Here is a 22,214-nt window from a genome sequence, read left to right as displayed (position 1 = left end):
TTGAGGTTATTAAAAGGTAAACATAAACAATATTTCCATAAACGTCAATAAACAATATTTATCATAAACGTAAACATTTAGGATTTCAATTGCAATTATATCCACTGTAAGATACAATTAGTTATACATATTCACTTTATTAATTGCACATTATCTATATTTTGGGGCAATACATAGTGTCTATGGAACAATGTTAAGAATGCAGAATTTAGGTAATGTTACTTATTTCTGCAACAGTCTTCTGCTTTATTATGGTAGAAGTCGTCCTCTTTTTTCTTTGCATCAATTTGTGTTTATATTTTACCATATATAAGATAGCATTTTCAATTTTATTTGGTCTGTCAAATCGTAAAGTGATGCACACTGGAATATGTTTTTGAATCGCGGAGTAATTTACAAAAAAGAAGGGGAACAGCTGTTGAACGTTTCTTACTACGCTCAAGCGCGCTAGCGCGAAGCTGCTGTAGAGGGAGTCGAAGGTAGGGATATTCAACATGCTGTAGTTCCTGTAATTTTGCTCTTATAAATCTGAAATTTACAGAGAGTATTCGTGAAGTTATGTATTTTCATTTAAAAAAGTAAAAAATTTCAAAATTTTTAAACCATCCCTTTAGGATTAAATTTTTAGGATACAATATTTACTGATTATAATTTTAGGAACCGGAGAATCCTTAGTTGAAATTGACTGCCATCCTGATATTGTTTACAGTGCCTGCTTTAATTGGGACGGATCGAAATTATTAACAACGTGTAAAGATAAGAAAATCAGAATAATTAATCCCCGAACTGGAGAAGTCGAAGCTGAAGATCTAGCACATGAAGGTGAATATTTTTTGTAGTACATACTTATATTCATTTTTTATACACTTTATAATTCAGTATAGTCTCCCTAAACCTCAGTACACTTATTCCAACGAGATTCCAATTTATTAATTCCCTGTACATCCCTGAAAGTATTTCTATTTATTTGAAAAATATCTGAAATATCTATTTCCAGGTAAAATTAAGGAAAAATGAATTTACTATATTTTTAATATGTACTACGGGAGATTATTTCAAAATTAAAAAATATTTTTCTATTAATAATAATTCAATAAATACATTATTGATACATAATGAATTATTTTTGTTTAGGTTCTAAAGCGACAAGAGCAATATTTTTAAGGCACGGTCTAGTATTCACAACAGGCTTCTCGAAGATGTCCGAAAGACAATACAGTCTGCGTACACCGGATTGCTTGGGAGAACCAATCGTAATGGTAGAATTAGACACATCGAACGGTGTTATGTTTCCACTGTACGACCCAGATGCAAATTTAGTTTACCTTTGCGGTAAAGGCGACTCTGTGATTAGGTTTGTATTGCAATAAATTAGCCAGAACATTGAAATTTGGCAACATTGTCAAGAAGGCCCATAAAAATATCTGTTTTGTTTATGACAAACAAAACAGATATAGTATTTTTACTACAAAAGCGAGATTACGTAGGTCAAAATTTTTGACGTATGAGCACTGTCAAAACATTAGAATGTGACTTTTCATCATGGCCACGTTTATGTCATTGCTTTTCAGAGATATTTTTCTTTGTTTTTGTTTACTATAAAAATAATATATATAAGTCTATAATTATTTATTCTAATTAATGATGTCAATTGGTTTTCATTACTTGCCGAAATATATTAATTAGCAAAAATATTATCATAGTGTAGGTATAATCATTAAAATAGATTATTTCACAGCTCACAGCATAATTGACCGCAACCAGCAACACTGAACTGTCATTTGCGTTTGAATGTATGAGTAGTGTACGAATGTCTAAAATATTTAACCCGCCGTTACACGCGTCTTCTATTGTGACGTGGTTGCACGCGTATGAGCGTCGCCCTCACCTACATAAATTCGACTTATTTCGAGGAAGAATGAATGTCAACATGTAAAAATATAAAATGGGTTGTACTTACATATTATAGAAAGTCTCGTAAACCAATTTTTTTTTATTAATTTAACAAAACAAAAGTAAAAATAATATAGATCAAAAGCAAGTTTTCTTAATTTTCAATTTCAGCAAGCCACTGAAGAAATTAACGTTCTTTACGCGAATTCATTTTACTAAAAATACAAATTAAAATTAAAAACTGTTCTGAAGTTATTTCTTTGTAGCATTTATGTAACTAACTATTAATATTTTGTATTTTGATAACGACGTCCGAGGTGGAATTCGAAACGTCAATAAAATCAATTTTTCAAGTTAAATTGTGGCTTATTTCCCAATTAGATTAGTTAAATTTAAAAATGGGTTCTTAACCAGTGGCGCACCTAGAATTCTCCTCTGGGGGGAGGGGTTTGCTTGGGCACCGAAAGTTTTTTGTATTATTTGTAAAAGACAAGTTACATTTTCCTACTTTCTTTTATATATATTTCTATATGCTCTGGGTGGGAGTTTAACCCCCAAACCCCCCCTCGGTGTGCCACTGTTCCTAACCTAATCCAAACAATAATATTTTAATTAAACCTACCTAAATATTAAATGAAAACCTAAAAGCTTCTTTGAGATAATAGAAACGTGATTTCACTGTGATTGCACGCGCAGTGAGGAATTCCCTCACTTGAAGAGGGATGTCTCTTCTTTCAACTATCACACAGCACACTGGCCGCCTGAAATATTCTATAACTTTTTCATACCCTCTCATAAACCATGCTAAAGGCATTCCTGGGTGCTTAAGGTTATCGTATTAGTTTACACAATTTCATTGGTTATAAACAAATATGGTGAGGGATTTCCTCATAGCGCGTGTAATGGCGGGTTAACTAAAATTATTATGTTTTGGAATATTGAATTTAAATAATTGTTTCAGAAAATTTATATTATTGATAATAATAATGTTTTTGGTTATTTAATTAATATAATTCTAAAATTATTCTCAATGTAATCGCGATTACGTTTTTCTTATTAAAATACCATGTGGATGCTTATACAAGATCGGGCATTACCGTGTTGGTGTCGTATTTTAGCTGTGCTACACAAATTGCAATTCTAGAGTTGATGTTATGGAATATCATTATTTTCATTAACATTAATATACATCGTTGGCATATGATTAATATATTTCGGCAATTGATGAAATCCGATTGACATCATTAATTAGAATAAAGAATTATAGATATTATTTTTATAGTAAACAAGAAAAAAAGGGAAAATATCTGAGAAGTAATGACATTAACGTGGCCATGGTGAAAAGTCACATTCTAATGTTTTGACAGTGCTTTTACGTCAGAAATTTTGACCTACGTAATCTTGCTTTTGTGGTAAAAATACTATATTTTAGGCTTTGTAATATTGTATTGATACATTAGCACAAAATTAATAGTAAAATTTTAAATAATCTCTTGTTTTTGTAAATAACACATAAAGCATACACATAAGATCGTCCTCCGCACCGCCAGAGTGTACCACGTAACCTATAATCATAGTTAACGCACCCAGCGGATTACACGTTATCTATCAGCCCTCTATTTCACAGCTTTACAATGCTGCCACATCTAATAGATCAATAGGCGGCCATGGAGTAGCGTATTTTTGTTTTTATTTAATTATTATTCGTAGGTATTTTGAAATAACGGCAGAACCACCATTCGTTCATTATATTAATACCTTCCAAACACCTGATCCACAAAGAGGAATCGGGATGATGCCAAAGAGAGGATGTGATGTCACATCATGTGAAATTAGTCGTTTCTATAGACTCAACAACTCCGGTTTATGCCAAGTAAGTATTGAAATTAGGAAATTGTCAAACTATTGTCTATCAAACTATTCTCAGGATAGTTCAAGAAGTAATAATAATATATTAGTACTTCTAGCCAAGCAGGCTCATGGCTTGGTTTACAATCTTCCTCCTTTCCTGCTTGTTCTTCGTTGTTTCATTCCAATTGCTTATATTCAGATAACTTAGATTGCTTATTTTTCAGCCATTTATTGACATATGCCCCTTTGCCATCCTTCAAGCGCTCTTCTCAAATTATGCTTTCCATATTTGTTAAATAATAGTACATTCTTTAAAGGTAAAATATTGCAAAACCTCTAAGTTTTTAAAGAACCGATTAGATTGACATGAAATTTGGCATACACATAGCTAACAAGTCAAAGAAAAAAAGTGATATTGTGCCAATGTGTGCTTTTGCCCTAGGGGTGAGTTTCACCCCCTTTTGGGGGTGAAAAATATATGTTCTAAATAAGTCCGGAAATAGATAAAATGACGAATTCTAAGTAACTTTTGTTCTATAAAGTTTTTTCACCAAGTTAATACTTTTCGAGTTTTTTGCGAGTGAATATGTTAATTTTTCTACAAAATATCCACGTTTTCAGACGGTTTTTCGCAAATAACTCAAAAAGTAAGTATTTGGTCGAAAAAAAATTCTTATCAAAAATATAGCACGTAAAAAAGTGAAAAACATGGTGTTATATATTAGATCACTATACCTAATAGAAGCAGAGTTATAGCTAATGAAAAATAGGTTCATATTCGTCAAATTACAAATCGAATATTTTACGTGCCATAAAACCAAAAACGAAGCACTTATTTGGGGAAAACTAATTTTAACTTTTTTAAAGTGTTTAAAAAATGGTAATTTTTGTTTTTTAAAAAAAAATTTTTATCATCAAAAGTAAACAAGTTACGCTCAAAATAAAGTTGGTCCCTTTTTTTGGTAAGAAATCGGGAAAATCACCCCCTATTTAGCATTTCAAATGAACTTAATTGTTACCACTTCACAAGTTTTTTACTCGCGTATGTATTGATCATATGATCTGTTTCATCGGTTCAAAGTGCTTATTTTTGAAAGAGCTGTAGTTAAAAGGGCTTGAACGACCCACTTATCACGAGTGTATGCAAATTTAGAAACACCGAATCTTAAGAGGCTACAGTAGCGAGCAACAGGTAGCAGCAAACGCGTTCCAATATTGCGGCTCTAATTTTGAATATTTTGTCGAGATATTTGGCACACATATTCGTAATATAATAAAGAATGGCGGTACAGAGCCCAATTTTAGAAATATGTTAGTACGTGGAAATTACTCTATAACTAAATAAAATATTGAAAAAGGAGCCTGTACCGCCATTAAGAAGAAAAAAATAATAAACTTTCTTCAAATAACCTTTTTTATCTCATGCCTAGATTTTGTGTAATCTTGGAACTACTAAAATTTTTTATTTCTAACAAGAAATCGAACATATTATAACTAAATAACTAATTAGGCAACATAGAGAAATTATCAGTGTCATTTTGACAAACCTGCGTCAGATTTTCTCTAATTTGTTCTGTCATCTTTATTGATATCAGTCCAGTGCAGTAGTGTGTTAATTTAAGAATTCGTTATAGTTGTTTCATAGGAAAATAGTGTTTATTGATAGTTATTTATTATATTTTTGTTGTTGTTGTATAAGTTGTTGGCCTGTTTGAAATAATAGATTGTTGTTAATTGTGTTTTAGTTCAGTTCTATGTAGGTAGGTAAGTATATTTTACGTAAAAACATTTCGAATTCTAATGCGAGTATAAAGATTTAGGAGGATATTTTATTTTTAACATATTATCAATAGTTTAACGAAATGGGAAAAGTTAATCAAACGACAAATAAAGCGAATAATTCCAAGAAAAAGTCCATTAAAAGCCGTGCCAAAATTATGAGAACATCGAAATTGGAGCCACCACAAATTTTAACAATGTAAGTACCTATGAGAAGTAATCTACTGTTGCCATACATAAAAAAAGTGTGAAAAGTTGTTTCCCATGAAAATGAAATTCGTAATAAATCTATGTTTAGGTACAGAAATCCTGACTACAGTACAAATGCCAATTTTTTTTTAGGTAGATATTCATAGTCCTTTCGCCAAGGGGGTACAACGGCCTCCTTTATTCAGATGGTCTTACCCAAGATTTTTTTATGTATCTTGACCCGTAGAACACGAATTTGTTGGGTAACAGTTGATCCGGATGTCGATAAGATTGTTATAAACAAAGAACTTGAGGAATTACATAACAGCGATTTCTCGCAAAACAAAACATTTTTTTTGTATTTTTTGGGTCATTCTAAGCAAAAACTGTTCTGACAAGTTTTTTCGTAGGACGCATAGTTTTCGAGATAAACGCGGTTGAACATAAAATCGAAAAATTGCAATTTTTGAACCCGAAAAAATTTATTTTTGATAAAGGTGATACAGTAGCGATCAACAGGTAGCAAAAACGCGTTCCAAGATTGCGGCTGTAATTTTGAATATTTTTTCGAGATATTTGGCACACGTATTCGTAATAAAATAAAGAATGGCGGTACAGGGCCCAATTTGAAAAATATATTAATATCTGGAAATTACTCTGTAATTAAATACAATATTAAAAAAACGAGCCTGTACCGCCATTAAGAAGAACAAAAAAATACAATTTCTTCAAATAAACTTTTTTATCCGATGCCTAGATTTTGTGTAATTTTGGAACTACTAAAATTTTTTATTTCATTAGTAGTTCCAAAATGACACAAAATCTAGGCATCGGATAAAAAAATTGAAGAAAGTGTATTTTTATAAAAAGTGCAGGAGCTAACAATGCCGAGGAAGATCTATCAGGCTGCATCTCACTTCCCGCCTGTCCAGCACGGTAAAATTCCAACAAAGCTTAGTTCCGAATACTCAGATTACGAGTAGAACTAATCAAAATAATAAATAATCATTCCATGAAGTACGACTTAACCTGGTAGATTTCCCTCGGCCTTCTTAGCTCCGGCAATTCGTTGGCTTGCAAATTTTAGAAGCCACAAGCCACGATTGGTTTAACCAGAAGACTAGTTCTAAGTTTTATTTTATTTTTGATATTGTTAATATTAGAAGTAAAACTTTCGTTCTTCTTTAGCAGATACCGCCACGGCATTCTTGCCATCATTTCGTTGTGAACCGATAACGGTAGCCCGAATTTTAGTAGTTCAAAGAGAATGAAATATGCACCTCTGATGGGACCCTAAGAAGGGTTAAAGGGTGTTCTAGAGTGCCTTTGGCGCTCTATGAACTAAATAAAATAAGACTGCTCTCGTTTCGCTTCACAATGAAATTATTATTTATTATTATTTTTTCGTACAAATACCTATGTTAACATAAAATTTTCACCCATTTGGGTTTATTTTTATAAACATTTATTTACTAATAACAAAATTGTTTTCGGTTACTTCCATTTAGCGCGCCTATGAGTTAAATTGTCAATAATATTAATCTTACATAATGTCAAAGATTACCAATGTTGCCAAAGTTTATGATACTATCTCCCGAAGTTATATTTTATTGCTACCTGTTGATCGCTACTGTTTACTCTTAACAAATTTTTGTTTTACAGAAAAACAAAAGAATACAAAATATTCAGAAAAGTAAAGCCGAATTTTTTATTGTTTAAGATTTTTGGTATCTCTAACAATTTTTAAGTTATTTTGAAAAAAAGCATTTTTTTCAAAATTAAAATTTTTAAAAATTTTAATTTAAAACCAAATTTTTCAAAAATAAGCACTTTGAATCGATGAAACTTACAGATCATATAAACACAACAAAAGTAAAGTAACTTGTGAAGCGGTGACGATTAATTTCATTTAGGGCCAGTTGTTCGAACGCTAATCAAAAATGATCATTATCAAATATTTAATTACAATTATATTTGATTAAGCGTACTTCTGACAGATGTCACATTTTGAGGTTATGTTGACATTGTTGACTGATTTATTTTATTATTTTGGCTTTAATCTAAAATAAACCATAGTTAAACTCTTTCTGATGTTAATTTCTTGTTTTTATTTACAAATCAATAATAATAATAAGCAATTTTTAATAATTTAACAGCGCCTATATTTTAATTACTGCTTTATGAATGATTAGTGTTTTACATGTATTTTTGATGTCTCGATTTGATTCCCATCAAGAACATTGATTACAATAAACTGATTGATTATAATCAACTTCTTGATTAGCGTTCGAACAACCGGCCCTTAAGTTGCTAATTGGGGGGTGATCTTCCTAATTTTTTTTCCAAAACAAAAGGGACCAACTTTATTTTGAGCGTAACTTGCTTACATTTGATGCTAGAATTTTTTTATAAAAACAGAAATAAAGATTTTTTTAAACACTTTAAAAAAGCTTGTTTTTCCCCAAGAATGCTTCATTATTCGGATATTTCACATTGAATTATTCTATTTGGAATTTTTCGAATATGGACCTATTTTGCATTAGCTATAACTCTGCTTTTGCTAGGTGACCTAATATATACACCGTTTTTTTCACTTTTTTATAGGCTATAGTTTTGCTACGAATATTTTTTTCGACAAAATGCTTACGTTTTGAGTTATTTCCGAAAAACAGTCTAAAAACGTGGTTATATTGTTGAAAAATGAACATATTCACCTGCAAATAACTCGAAATGTATTGATTTGGTGAAAAAACTCTATAGAACAAAAGTTGTTTAAAATTAGTCAGTTTATCCATTTCGGGACTTATCTTGGACATATATTTTTTCACCCCCGAGATGGGGTGAAACTCACCCCCAGGGCAAAAGCACACATCGGCACCATATCACTTTTTTTCTTTGACATGTTAGCTATGCGTATGCCAAACTTTATGTCAATCCAAGCGGTTCTTTAAAATTTACAGCAAAAACCGTGAAACAATGTTCTATAATTGTGGAGATAGTATAATAAATTTTTTTATTATATTTTTTAGGTAATAACCATGACAGTGCCTAGAAAATCAGAGCTTTTCCAAGAAGACTTATACCCGGATACTATAGGAGATACAGCAGCACAAAGCGCAGAAGAATGGATCGGTGGTCAAGACGCAGAGCCAATCTTAATATCATTAAAAGACGGATACAAACCGCCAGAATCAAAATCTTCTCTATCCTTATCTAAACGAAATTTGTTGGACAAAATTCCACCAAAAGGCGGAAAGGCTAGCAGTCAGGCTGCAAATGCGGCGGCGGTAAGTACACCAAGAACTTTGTATACTACATAAGTGTAAAAAAAGTGAATAAAAATTCATCTAAGACTTTTCTAATCGTTTCCGGAGAAATTCTATCTCTTCTGTAATTCTATGTTTTAGTTGTTGAATAGTCTATGGCTTATTTACATACACTGTGCTTTTTAAATAACCCGATAAAAATAATCTAGAGGTGTCAAATCCGGTGATCTTGCTGGCCATTCGATGGCTCATCTTCCAATCCAACGATTTGGAAATGTATTGTCGAGAAACTCACGAGCGCCTCGAAGATAATTAGGAGGTGCCCCATTTTGCTGAAACCAAATTGATCTATTCACTAGATGAGGATTTATATTATCAGGAAAGAGTCTGAGTCTGAAAATAACTCCAATTCTAAAAATGCCCAGTAATCTTCACCTGTTATGATTCTATCCCAAAAATAAGGTTTAATAATGGTATTAATAATTCCCCATACATTGATCTTTTGTCAATAGTTCGTATGTGCCTCCACCATCCAGTGCGGCTTTTCATCTGACCAGTACCTGTAGTTTTGTTTATTGACCGTGCCATTTAAAAGGAATCCTCATCGTAAAAAAGGATTTGGTTAAAACAGTTAGGATTAGTGTCAAATCTACACTCACCGGCAGAGAAAACGGGCACCCCAAAAAATGGGTCATTTTTAATGTCTTGTATTTCCTAAACCTGATGTCCGATTTAAGTAATTTTTTTAATATGTTATAGCATTATTCTTTATCAATATCGCTGTAATAATATTGTTGCTAGACAGGTACATTGTCATTGTATACAGGGTGTACGAATCAAACTGTGTTTTTTTCTCAAACTTTGGAACACCCTGTGGAATGTTCTAGCTTTTATAAAATACTGAAATTATAACTAAACTATAGCCTCAGGTTTTCTTAACATTCTGTTTTTTGATTCCTTCGCTTATGTTGGATAATAAAAAAGTTAAGCACTTTAACAACTACCCCTGTTTTTCGTTAATACAGGGTGTTTTTAAATAAGTACGGCAAACTTTAAGGGGTAATTCTGCATGATAAAATAATGACAGTTTGCTTTATAAACGTATGCCCGCAAGTGCTTCGTTTCCGAGATAGGGGGTGTTGAAATTGTTCTTACAAACTGACGATTTATTTATTTCTCTAAAACGGTTTGTGATATGCAAATGAAATTTGGTAGATTTTAAGAGGTAGTTATTGCGCATTTTTTGGCGTACAATTAAGAATTTTATATTCACCATTGGCGTGCATACGGGTATAAATATTTTAGATATATCCCGTATGCACGCCAATGGTGAATATAAAATTCTCAATTGTATGCCAAAAATGCGCAATAACTAGCTCTTAAAATCTACCAAATTTCATTTGCATATCACAAACCGTTTTAGAGCAATAAATAAATCGTCAGTTTGTAAGAACAATTTCAACACCCCCTACCTCAGAAACGAAGTATTTGCGGGCATAAGTTTATAAAGCAAACTGTCATTATTTTATCATGCAGAATTACCTCTTAAAGCTTGCCGTACTTATTGAAAAACACCCTGTATTGACGAAAAACAGGGGTAGTTGTTAAAGTGCCTAACTTTTTTATTATCCAACATAAGCGAATGAATCGAAAGACAAAATATTAAGAAAACCTGAGGCTGTAGTTGGGTTTTAATTTTAGTATTTTATAAAAGCTAGAACATTCCACAGGGTGTTCCAAAGTTTGAGAAAAAAACACAGGTTGATTCGTACACCCTGTATACAATGACAATGTACCTGTCTAGCAACAATATTATTACAGCGATATCGATAAAAATGACCCATTTTTTGGGGTGCCCGTTTTCTCTGCCGGTGAGTGTATTTAACATTATGTCACAGAACTCCATTCTGCGATGGTCTTCATTCAGGTCCTGTACCAATTGTGCTTTATAGGAGTGCCATTTTTTTTAAATACATACTTACGAACAGTTGTCTGACTGGTTTGATTTTAGGTTGCAATTATTTTAGTAGCCTTATAAGGATCTTCAACCATCGACAAAATTTTATTTATAAGGAAATGATTTATGAAATATATAATTCTAATTCCCTCATATTCTGAACTTCACACACTTAGCAAAACTACCCTTAATGATTATACTGGAAAATACCCTAATCACCTGCAAATATATACCGATGCTTCAAAACAAAGTGATGGTGTGGTCTGTGCCTTTTATATACCATCAATAGATGTCAAAGAAAAATTTAAACCTAATTCCAATATCTAACAATAAAACACGGAAACGTTCGTTTTCTATACTTCCACAAAATTTATTATAACTAAGTGACTACAGCTGTTTCGGCAGAGTGCCTTTCTCAAGTGATTTAGTTTACGATGGGTTTGCCTTTTTAAAGTCTTTAACTGAAGAGGTTGAGGAGTGGGGAGCTGTTTGTCTCGAGTTAGTCATTCAGAATTATATCTGTATTTTTTAATTTATTAATTTCCATAGATTCTAATAAAGATAGCTTAGGGCCTTTATTTTGAATATGCAAAATTTGAAACTCTTCATTAAAAGAATGATTATGATCTAGAAGGTGAAGTGCGTATGTAGAAGTGTCTGTTTTTCTATTGTTGAAAGCCCTTTTGTGTTCTGCTATCCGTTTGTCAAAGGTTCTGCCAGTTTGACCGATGTAAGTTTTCGGACAGTCACCACAAGTTAGTTTGTAAACACCACTCTGTAGTTGTTTTCTCTTTCGGCTCTTATTCTTCTTAATATATTTGCTTAAGTTGTTGTTAGTTCTGAAAGCTGGTGTTATTCCTTTCTTTTTTATGTATCTGGTTATTTTTGTTGTTATCTTGCCAGTATATGTGATAGAGCAGAAGGTACTGGGTTCTTCCTGTGGTGGTGGATATACTAATTTCAGGGCTTTCTTATGGAGTTTTTGATTTAAAATTTGTTAATTGTTTGTTCGTTATAGCCTATTTGTTTAATGATGTTCAGTTCTATCTCGAAGTTATTTTTTGACATGCGAATTTCTGTCAGTCTATGTATCATGCTATGGTAGGCTGCTAATTTGTGTTGTGTAGGATGGGATGATGAATTGTGTATAGTTGTGTCAGTATGGGTAGGTTTATGATATACGGAGAACTCGTATTTATATCATAAACCAGTCGGTCAGAGTAGCAATGTGGAAGGTACAGATTGCCATGATGGTCGTCAACATTCGAAACGGATAAGCAGTACAAGATCAAGAACCTATATTTGGGTATTCTTATTGCATATCCGAAATACTCCAGCGTTCTTTCGCAGTAAACGTTGAAAAGCAGGGGTGACGAGAGGCATCTCAGAATTTTTTGTGGTTAAATAAGACTTATGATACATTTCTTTTTATATTTCAGGAGAATAAAGCTCTTCAAGAGTTTGCCGATGAAATTAGAAAACTCAAAGCTATGATAGTAAAGCACGAGAATAGGATTCGAGCCCTCGAAGCGGAGGTAGCGCTGAAAAAAACCGTCACTGCTGACGACGACGACGGTCCAGGAGGCGGTGATGGACTTAACGCGACGCCAGCTGAAATGGCTTCGGACGAAGTGTGATGTGCCACATTTTACCAACGCGCACAACGACTACTGCTCAACTAATACTTATAAAGGTTTGTATTAACTTCCCTTCATTTTTAAGTCTTCTTTTATCATTTTCTTCGTGGTTGTCCTCTTTTCCATTTTGTGCTAGCTTCAGTATTTATTAATTCTTTGGGGACTCTTCCTTCCTGAATTCTACCTACGTTTCTGAGCTGTCTGTCTTTGAACTTTCACAATGTTTGAAATTTTTTGTTGTACATACATTTGCACTATTTCATTATTTGTTCTTCTCCGGATATGCCCATCTTTTATACTTCCATATATTCTTCTTTTTTTCTTCTTCAACTCTAAATATTAAAGTATTATTAATGTATGGTTTGAAATCAACATTTTGTGATTTTTTTTTGAAAAAATTCAAAAATATTTTATTAGTTATGAGTTTCTCGAGGTAACGCTGTAGAGGTTTTTTATTTTTAACGATTTTTGAGTTCTTGGTATCACCCGAAATTCAAAAATACTAAATTTTTTTGTAACAAAAGGGTGAAAATCAACATATTTATTATTGTTAAGTAAAAAATAAGCATAAAAACAAATATATCTCGACCGTGTAACCTCAAGCAATGTCTAAAGAAAATCTGTGCAAAATTTCAGGTGGATTGGTCGAGTAATTTTTGAGTTACAATGTCCACCACCTTTGAAAAAGCAGTTTTAAGAAAAACACGTTTAAACTTTTGACAACTTCCTCTTCTTGTTTACATGTCAAATCGTAACGTAATGCACACCGGAATATATTTTTGAATCGCGGAGTAATGTACAAAAGGAATGGGGAACAGTTGTTGAACGTTTCTCACTACGCCCAAGCTTGCTGGCGCGAAACCGCGGCAAAGGTAAGAATATTCAACAGGCTGTATCTCCGTATCAATATGCGGTATTTTTTCTCCGATCAATCTAAAAATTTCAGAGAGTATTCTTGAAGTAATGCACTTTCATTTAAAATAATAAAAAATATTAAAATTTCAAACCATACCATTAAATAAATAAAAGATATATAACAAGATAATAATATATTTTTTCTTTTCAGGTGTTGCACACGTTTTGGTTTTGCAATTGCTCTGCTTTTTTATACATAATATATAATTTAAGTCCCATCATTTTATTTATTTTTTTATCATTCAAATATATTTTATTAACTACCCATATCATCATATTCGCCAAGTGCTCTTATATAACTACTATTTGAAAGTTGTTTTAATTAGTTCGAAATCAAAAGAACTTTTGTAAATCTTTTTTAAAGATTGTCTTAAGCCAAAAAGAAAGATAGAAAGAAATGTTATTCATTCGCCACCACTTGTTACGATCTCTAACACTGGATGTCATGTGGTTCTTGTTATAAATATTTTTTAAATATAATCTATGTAGTTTAAGAATCGTGTCCACTGTATTTCGCTAATAATCCAAAAAACGATAACTGAAGTTAATTCTTTCAACGTCTCAACAAAAAAACAAGTATTTTGAAGGACAAACGGTACATGGCCAGGATAGCAATAGACGTAAGCTGCGCGCAAACGTAGGAGAGATGCAGAATTTATTTGTAGGTTAAAGTACAGCGTTGCCACGGTTCCTACAAATCGTCGTCGTCACGGCAAAACTCACCAAGTCCAATTTTGTCAACAATATGAATTTTCATAGTCTGGCAGAAATAACGAAGTCCTATAAAGTAGGTAAAGTTGTTTGCCTAGGTCACTGAATATGCATAAGTCCAAAATTACCATTTTGTTGTCAGGCAGAAGTCACTAAATGTTCGTTTTCTCAGATTTGTTATTTTGGACTTAGTGACTTTTGCCGTAACGACGACGAAATATTGAATGATTTCTTTGTATGTACAGAAATGTCAATGAATCATTGCTATGCTCAAAATTACCTGCTATAATAGCCACACATTCTTGCACTTTTTTAAAATCAATAATAGGTTTATTAGCCTCTGCTTCTTATTGAGCAACTTTCAACACTGACTGTATTATTTCACGAGCTTGAGCATTCAAAATACTCTTGCACTTTTTTAAAGTCAATAATCGGTTTATCAGCAGCTACTTCGCGTTTAGCTAATTTGAACACAGAGTGTATTATTTCACGAGCTTGAGCATTCAAAACTTTTGGCTTCAATTTATACTGTTGATCCGTGTGTCACTATTATTAAAAATTGAGAATTTACACAAAATTTGTCAAAACTATCGTATATGTACGCAAATATTTGTCAAACTATGTGCGCATAGTATATTCACGTCTATTAGTATTCTGGTTCACTACGCACTCAGTAGTTAAATTTTCTGTCAGGAGTGCTACATACATTACCATAATCATTGGCGTACTTTGTATTCAATGTTTTTTTTTTGTTTGTGAATTTGATAGCCTTGGCCGAGCCAATTAGCCAGACATTTTGTTATTTTAAAAACAATTTTTTTTTCAGTCGGAGGAATTTTTTCTGTATTTATAACTCGTAAATACATAACAAACTAACATATTACAATTATTATCTAAATAATACACTGTTTTGGTTGTAAAAAATATTTTTTATAAATATTTATTTTTTTTGTATTTTTTTATTACCTAAATATTTTTAATTTGTTTTTTTATTATTTTTTATTAATTGTTTTTTTTACTACGCTAAGACATAAACCCGATTCAACATCTCGGAAGTTTTCTTAGTTTTTTTCTCTTTTTTTTTGTTTTTTTTTTTTCTCTTCTTTTTGATTTTTTTCAAGTATTCAATGCTTTTAATGTAAAATATTGGTTTTTGAGTACCCAACTTAAATTTTATGTTATTGAGAATAAGATGTCAAAAATAGTATAAAATGATCAAATTGAATCACAATCAGTGTGGTGACATAAAAATTTCATTGACTTGAGTGTAAGACGGGTATATAATACTGTATTTCTGCTAATTGCTGTATCACCAAAACTATTATGACAAAGGCAAATAATTAACTTAGATATCGATTCACAAATATGTGTGGACAAATATTTGTTGTTAAGTATTATCAGTTTATTTGAATAATGCAGTATTTATTGTATGTTAAAACTAATTTTAAGTAAATCTCTATCGAAGGAAATGATACAATGTTTCAAATTGAAAGAGAACGGTGCTACTATAGTATGCGGTCTACCTCGAAGATGCAGTCTACCTATGCAAATATCTTTATTATCGAAATCTGAAAATTTCTGCAGAATTTACTCAAAATAATGAAAGTAATAGTGATATAATAACGAAAAAAAAAATAAAGAAAATTCTTGTAGAAAAAAATATTTATTCACAAATAATAAATATTTGGTGGAAAATAAATGTAAAATGAAAGGCGGTAAATAATTTACAAAAAAGTCCACCTCAACTGTTTACAAAAAAAAAAAATTATGTATAACCTAATTATTTACAAAACGATACAGCCTAATTATTATTAAAGAAAAAATTCATGCGATTCAATTTAAGAGAGAAAGGCAGTCAATGGTTCTAGATTAAAAAGCCATACAGGCACCCTAACCAACAAAATTATGGTGTTATTTATATAATAGTAAAGAAATAACTTTTTTTGTAGATTCCTGAAAATGTTAATTACTACTTAGCAAAAAACATTTTGCTGCCTTTCATTATTGCATGCAAATCCTTTGAGAAACGATTACTGTGTTGTTCGGTAGACCGCAAAGTATAGCAGAAACGCTGCGGTAGACCGCATACTATAGAAGCACCAAGAGAAGTATACCATGTGCCTTTTTAACTCATGTGCCCATGATAATTTTACAATGCACCATGACATTCGTATAGATCAAGTTTTAGCTTGCTTGTTTTAAATGTGGTTTGTATATAAATAACATCTTCTTAAGACACCTAAAGGCACGTATCCACTATGTTGGTGCTCTTGCAATTGCTCCTCATAATGGATACGTTGGCGCTCCCCTTCGGTGCGACAGTGCGCGCTTCGCCTCGGTTCTCCAATCGGTGGCGGTTTATATGTAGACTAGCGCATGCCCTAGCGATTGGAGCAGTTGCAGGGAGCACGGAGCACCATCATAGTGGATACGTGCCTTAATATGTTAGATATATTTATATAGTTTATGATATTGTTGTGGAATTTTTGATAGTCGTTTTTAGGAAATCATATTTTCAGTATTTTTGTAACTTTTAACAGCAATATGTACAATTCGAAATAGACTGATGCCTGATTGGGTGATGTTGAACATAAATTAAGAATAATTTTAAGCATATATCGAATTAGGTAGATAAGATTTAAGACTGGTGAAAGACACGGAGATATATTTAATGTAAAGTCATAGATTTTAAATCAATGGATTAAAACTAATACTATATAATTTATAAATTATAGTCGAAACGGGAATCCCTCAGAATGCGCAATAACGTGGCACTATCAATGTTTGGTATATGAAATTCAATATGTTTCAGAAATTGCAGAAGCCGCTTAAAGATGAGATATTTTAACATCCCATTAATCATTCTAAATTAGTGGATGTAATTACAGTTAAAATAATTAGACAATAATGATTATGCAAGAGAAATTAAAAGTTTTTTTCTATTTTTAAGGACAAAAAATGCAAGTGGAACTGAATTCAAAATTATTTTGCACATCATATTTGAAACATTATTTGGTTAAAACATTTCATTTTTGATGGTAAAAAAATATATTAATTTGTCTGGTTGTAATTACGGTTTTGTAGATATGTGTAGATTCACACAATGTTGCCAAACTAAATTTTGTTATATCCGGTTTAAATTTTCTAGGGTATTTCCGAGCCTACTGTACAAGCTTCTTCCACATTTAAAAGTAACCGTATTAGGTAAGAATAAATCAAATTCAAAACACCAAAAATCATGTCAGCTTATGTTATTAATAACTAAATTAGTTCGTATATTTTTAAAATTCAATCTTATAACTTTAAAATGTTTGATAGTAAATACTATATTGAGGTCCTAAAGCCTTGGTTTCCTCGTAAGCGGCACCGAAAAACTGCGACCGTAACACTGCGATGAATGATGTCATAAAAACTGTACCACGCAAAATAATAGCGGTGGTTTCCAAGGATGCGTTGAAAGCCACCGCTTGCTGAGTTTACACATTGAATTTTTCACCGTAATCTGACGTCATTCATCGCAGTGTTACGGTCCCAGTTGTCGGTGCCGCTTTCGAGGAAACCCAGGTTTCAGAGCAACAGTGACTTAGCCACAAATCGATCATTTTTATATTAATATATCAATAAAAGCAGCAACATTAAATCTTTGGATTAACAGCGGCCAACACAACCTACCTCTATATTTGGCTAGATGGCGCTACATAATTTATAGCGCCATCCCATAAACATAATGCAAAGATTACATTTGCCTCAGAACTTCGTTTTTGGACATAGGTCACTGTTGATCTGATAGCCTCAATTACATAATGATTTCACAAATGTTTACTGTTATTTTAATGTTTTTTTGGTTTTCCTATCACATTGCTAATATCTTCTGTATATTAATCTATATAGTATTATTTTTATATCTTCATATAGTAAACTTGTATTTTAATGTAAACATCCGTTAATTCTTCCATTAAACGAAATGTTTTAGAAGCAATATTTTATCTAGAAAGCTTTAAAATACAGTATGCTGCAAAATAAACAGTACCTACTGCAATGAATATTGAAATGTTTATTATTATTTATATATTTATTATACATGATACAGCCTTGCAAACATTATTCACGACGACGTTCCGGATAAAACAAATGTTTAAGATGCCCTCCTTTCAGTTTCAAGCATTTTTCGTAGCGTTCATGAAGATTCTCAGTCATGTTTGTGAACAAAAACTGCCTCCTTCAGCATTCCTCATAGGTACGCATTAGGTGGCGTTAGATCTGGCGAGTGCGATGGCTATCTAAAATCACTACCACACGAAATAAGGCCCCAAAATGATTTCGCAACAATTAAAGAGTTAATTAAACAATTAAAGCCGTGTGACAGGTTGGCGCGTCCTGCTGAAACCATTGTTGATTAAGTGGTAGGTTTCTGGCACGTCAAAAATGCTGAAGGTCGTGTAGAAATGACGTGATAATCTGTTCTCTGTAGCGCTTCGGATTAACAATTAACGGCGTTCCATCATTTGCTTCAATAAAATAAGGGCCCATTTGAAAATAAATGAATGCCACGGGCGGATACAACACACCAAATGGTAATACTGTCACTGTGAAGGGGGTACTCCACGATTACGTCGGGGCATTCGAATCCAAGAAACCGTGTTGCTCGACCTTTTCCGTGTGACCGAAAATAGTTCTCCACGATAAAAACTTTTTCTGTAACACTGACAACGATCCTGAAGCACCTAACATTAACACGACATTCACATACTACGTTATAACGACGCGTCATTGGGAAACTCAGTAAGTTTCGGCGCAAGACACATCTGCATTTCAGTACTGTTTATATTACCGCATACCGTACTCTGATATCAAATAAAAATATTGATACTTTGTTGAATATTTTCACGTGTAAATAAGCCATTTGTTTTTATAGACATATTAAGACCAGTTTCGTTAAAAAAAATAGTATTTTATCGTTTCCTTTATTACTGTTAGCAAATTCTATGTAAATATATTAAAATATTAGAGAGTATTGTAAATTTTATAACTTTTTGAGTGATTGTCAAAAATTCCATAAAGTTATTGATTGCGTGCTGCTGTGTTAACAACGAATAATAATGTATATAATTGTAAAAAACAGTTTATAATGCATTTTCTCAGTTAACTAATAACTAATTCATGATTGTGTTGTTAGTATTTTTACAAATACAAGAAAATTGGAAAATTCTGCCTTTTTATTTCCGAACCTGTTTTCTACGTGTGAGATGGGGCCGTGGATCTGTAACATTATCACTTAAAGTGAACTAAGTAAGTTAAGGTAAAACCATAGACATAATAAGTCTTAATACTAGCTAATGGAGGACACTAAATGTCTTTTTTCGAGGAGAGATATGTCTTTTGATCAGGATACATTCAAGTATTACGTAACGCAAATTTTTGACACCCCTCCCTCCCATGCAACGCACCGTAACGTTTTTCTGTATCCCTTCCCTTACCTAAACGTTACGTAACACCCAAGTGACAAATTATTGTTGTTTTTCCACTCCACTGCTTTAAATTTTTTAAACAGGACGTGCGTCGTCTCCCCAGTTCCCTTTTTTCCACATCCTTTGTATAACCAATCGCATCAACTCATATTTTCATTTTTTAGTATGTACCTAAAGCATATTGTGACGAATTACCGACTGTAAATAACAGGCTCCGTCTCGATAGCGCGTCACGTAAGCAGACATCTGTAAGGATGACTCATCAGACGAGCGAGGAAAAGATTTTTCGAGAAAGATCGCCCACGCATTACTGGGCAGTTCCGTTTTTCTGGAACGTTCGAGAACATTGCTTGTATTTTTGTATTCAATATAAATAAGGATGGAATTTTGAGTAGTTAGTCTGTAAAAATAAATTCGTCTGTACTGTTATATATCGTATCGTCTGTATCGTATATAAATACAAACCACTTGTTTCTTTGTAATTATAAGTTATTACCGTAAATAACCACTACAATATATTGTTAGATTTGTAAAATCTCAAAGACTAAAGTGGCTTGGTCACTTAGAAAAAATGCCAGATAATCGAGCTGTGAAAGTGATCCAAAGATGGAAGCCCCAAGGAAATAGAACAAGAGGAAGGCCCCGTAAAAAATGGATAGACGACTTGGAGGGGGATCTTAAAACCATTAACATCAAGCAGTGGCGAAGGAAAGTATCCGACAGAGCAGAATGGAAGAACAGTGTTAAGCAGGCAGGCTAATACTCACAAAGGGTTGTAGCGCCATCAGAAGAAGAAGAGTATGTTATTAAAGTAGCTCATTTTTCTTTCCTTCATAGTGTTGTTTGCTTTATATTCACTTGATCTTCTACTTCCGTTTCGAGTTTTCCGTAGCTATAGTTTGTTTTTAAACCAAGAGGAATAAACTAAAAAGACAGATTCACACCCAAGAAAATCACTAGAAAAATCACCAAATACATCTTTTTTCGTTGATCATATCAGCCTTCGACGGTAATCCATAAATATTATATTATACTAATACGTCGCTAAATAGTTCTAAAAACAACTGTTTTTTTATATAAAAGGCAGACTAAAAATCTAAAAATTAAAGGAATAACGCAGAAAACACAAAAAAATCGCTAATATAACTTAATTAACCTATGAAATGTCAGTAGTATCAAAATTTGATAAATTTCATCAGTGTAAAAATTTAATAACAGTGGAGTAAACTTGCCTGAGGTTGGACCAATGGACATCCTAAGTCTTGACGTCACAAAATTGGGAGGAGCTTATATTTGACTCTAAACAATTTTGTTTATAAGGTTAAACACTCATAAGGAATTTTTCATTTATTGTTTATGCTTCTTTTCATGAGCATTTTTCAGTGCGTCACAAATGATAGAAAAAAAGATAAGTCCGTGATAATATACATTTTAGTGACATGACATTTTAGTTAAATCTGACAGTTGTCAAATTGTATTTGCAATTTGGCATAAAAACAAATCAATTGTCTTTATTGCATTTATAAAATGGTATTTTCTTTGATTTGTATAGTCTTTTAAATTATTCAGATTATATTCGTAGATGTTGTTCTGAAGCTATTTCCTTGTGGCATTTTTATGATTAATTATTTATATTTCCCATATAAATAATTAATCATATTCGTAGATATATTATATAATTCGTAAATAATTTTTTTTTTCGATTATAGCGCCATCTATTGACAACTAGAATAAATGTTATAAATGTCACCGACGAAATGTAATCATCGACGTGCGTTTTTTTCTGTCACATACAATTTAATGCGTTGGAAAGAAATCGAAAAACTGTGACGCACTGAAAGATCCTCATGAGAAAAAGTATACGTGGTTTGTGTGACAAAATAAGACTTTTCATTTAGGTATTTAGTTAAAGAAACGTGTCAGTTAAGAGATTTTTATTGGTTTTTGTCCAGGTGAGTTAATTTAATGCAATGATAAGAACGTAAACAGTTTTGAGGTTATGTTTATTTTCAACCACTAAGGAATAAAAACCACCTGAGCAAAAACGAATAAAAATCTCTTAATTAACATGTTTCTTTAACAAAATATGTACCTAAATGAAGTCTTATTTTGCCACACAAAGCACATAAATGAAAAATTCCTTATGACCATTTAACGTTACAAACAAAATTGTTTGGAGTCAATATAAGCTCCTCCCAATTTTGTGACATTTGTGACGTCAGACTTAGGCTGTCCATTACAAGCAAGCATTATGGCGCGGTAAATTTGAATTACTCCTCTTGGTTTAAAAACAGACCATAGATAGTGTGATGCCTACATATTTAAACTCCATGACTTGTTCTCCAGCTTTAATTTATATCTTATTAGATTTGCTGTTATAACCATGCATTTGGTCTTTTTTTGGGAAATTAACATGTTAAATTTTCTAGTGGTTATTTAAATTGATGCAGCATACGTTGTAAATCATCTTCATTTTGAGAGATTAGTATTGCATCGTCTGCATAGCAAATAATTTTAAGTTGTTTTTCTCCCATTTGGTATCCTTTTT

General features: G+C 32.2%; 1 protein-coding gene across 1 annotated transcript in view; it reads left to right on the top strand.

The window, feature by feature from the left end:
- The window catches only part of LOC126888349 (coronin-6), a 55,101-nt gene extending 35,697 nt beyond the window's left edge, over nucleotides 1–19,404 (top strand). Inside the window, exons 4-9 of the mRNA XM_050656519.1 lie at nucleotides 658–822; nucleotides 1,135–1,354; nucleotides 3,604–3,766; nucleotides 8,742–8,999; nucleotides 12,375–12,628; nucleotides 13,639–19,404. Of these exons, the coding sequence (XP_050512476.1) occupies nucleotides 658–822; nucleotides 1,135–1,354; nucleotides 3,604–3,766; nucleotides 8,742–8,999; nucleotides 12,375–12,572 (1,004 nt within the window). The 3' untranslated portion in view covers nucleotides 12,573–12,628; nucleotides 13,639–19,404. The remainder of the gene's footprint in view (nucleotides 1–657; nucleotides 823–1,134; nucleotides 1,355–3,603; nucleotides 3,767–8,741; nucleotides 9,000–12,374; nucleotides 12,629–13,638) is intronic.
- The last annotated feature ends 2,810 nt before the right edge of the window (nucleotides 19,405–22,214 follow it).

The sequence above is a fragment of the Diabrotica virgifera genome, chromosome 7 (assembly GCF_917563875.1).
Source record: "Diabrotica virgifera virgifera chromosome 7, PGI_DIABVI_V3a".
NCBI classification, from domain to species: domain Eukaryota; kingdom Metazoa; phylum Arthropoda; class Insecta; order Coleoptera; family Chrysomelidae; genus Diabrotica; species Diabrotica virgifera.
This window is presented reverse-complemented; position numbering and strand designations above follow the sequence as displayed.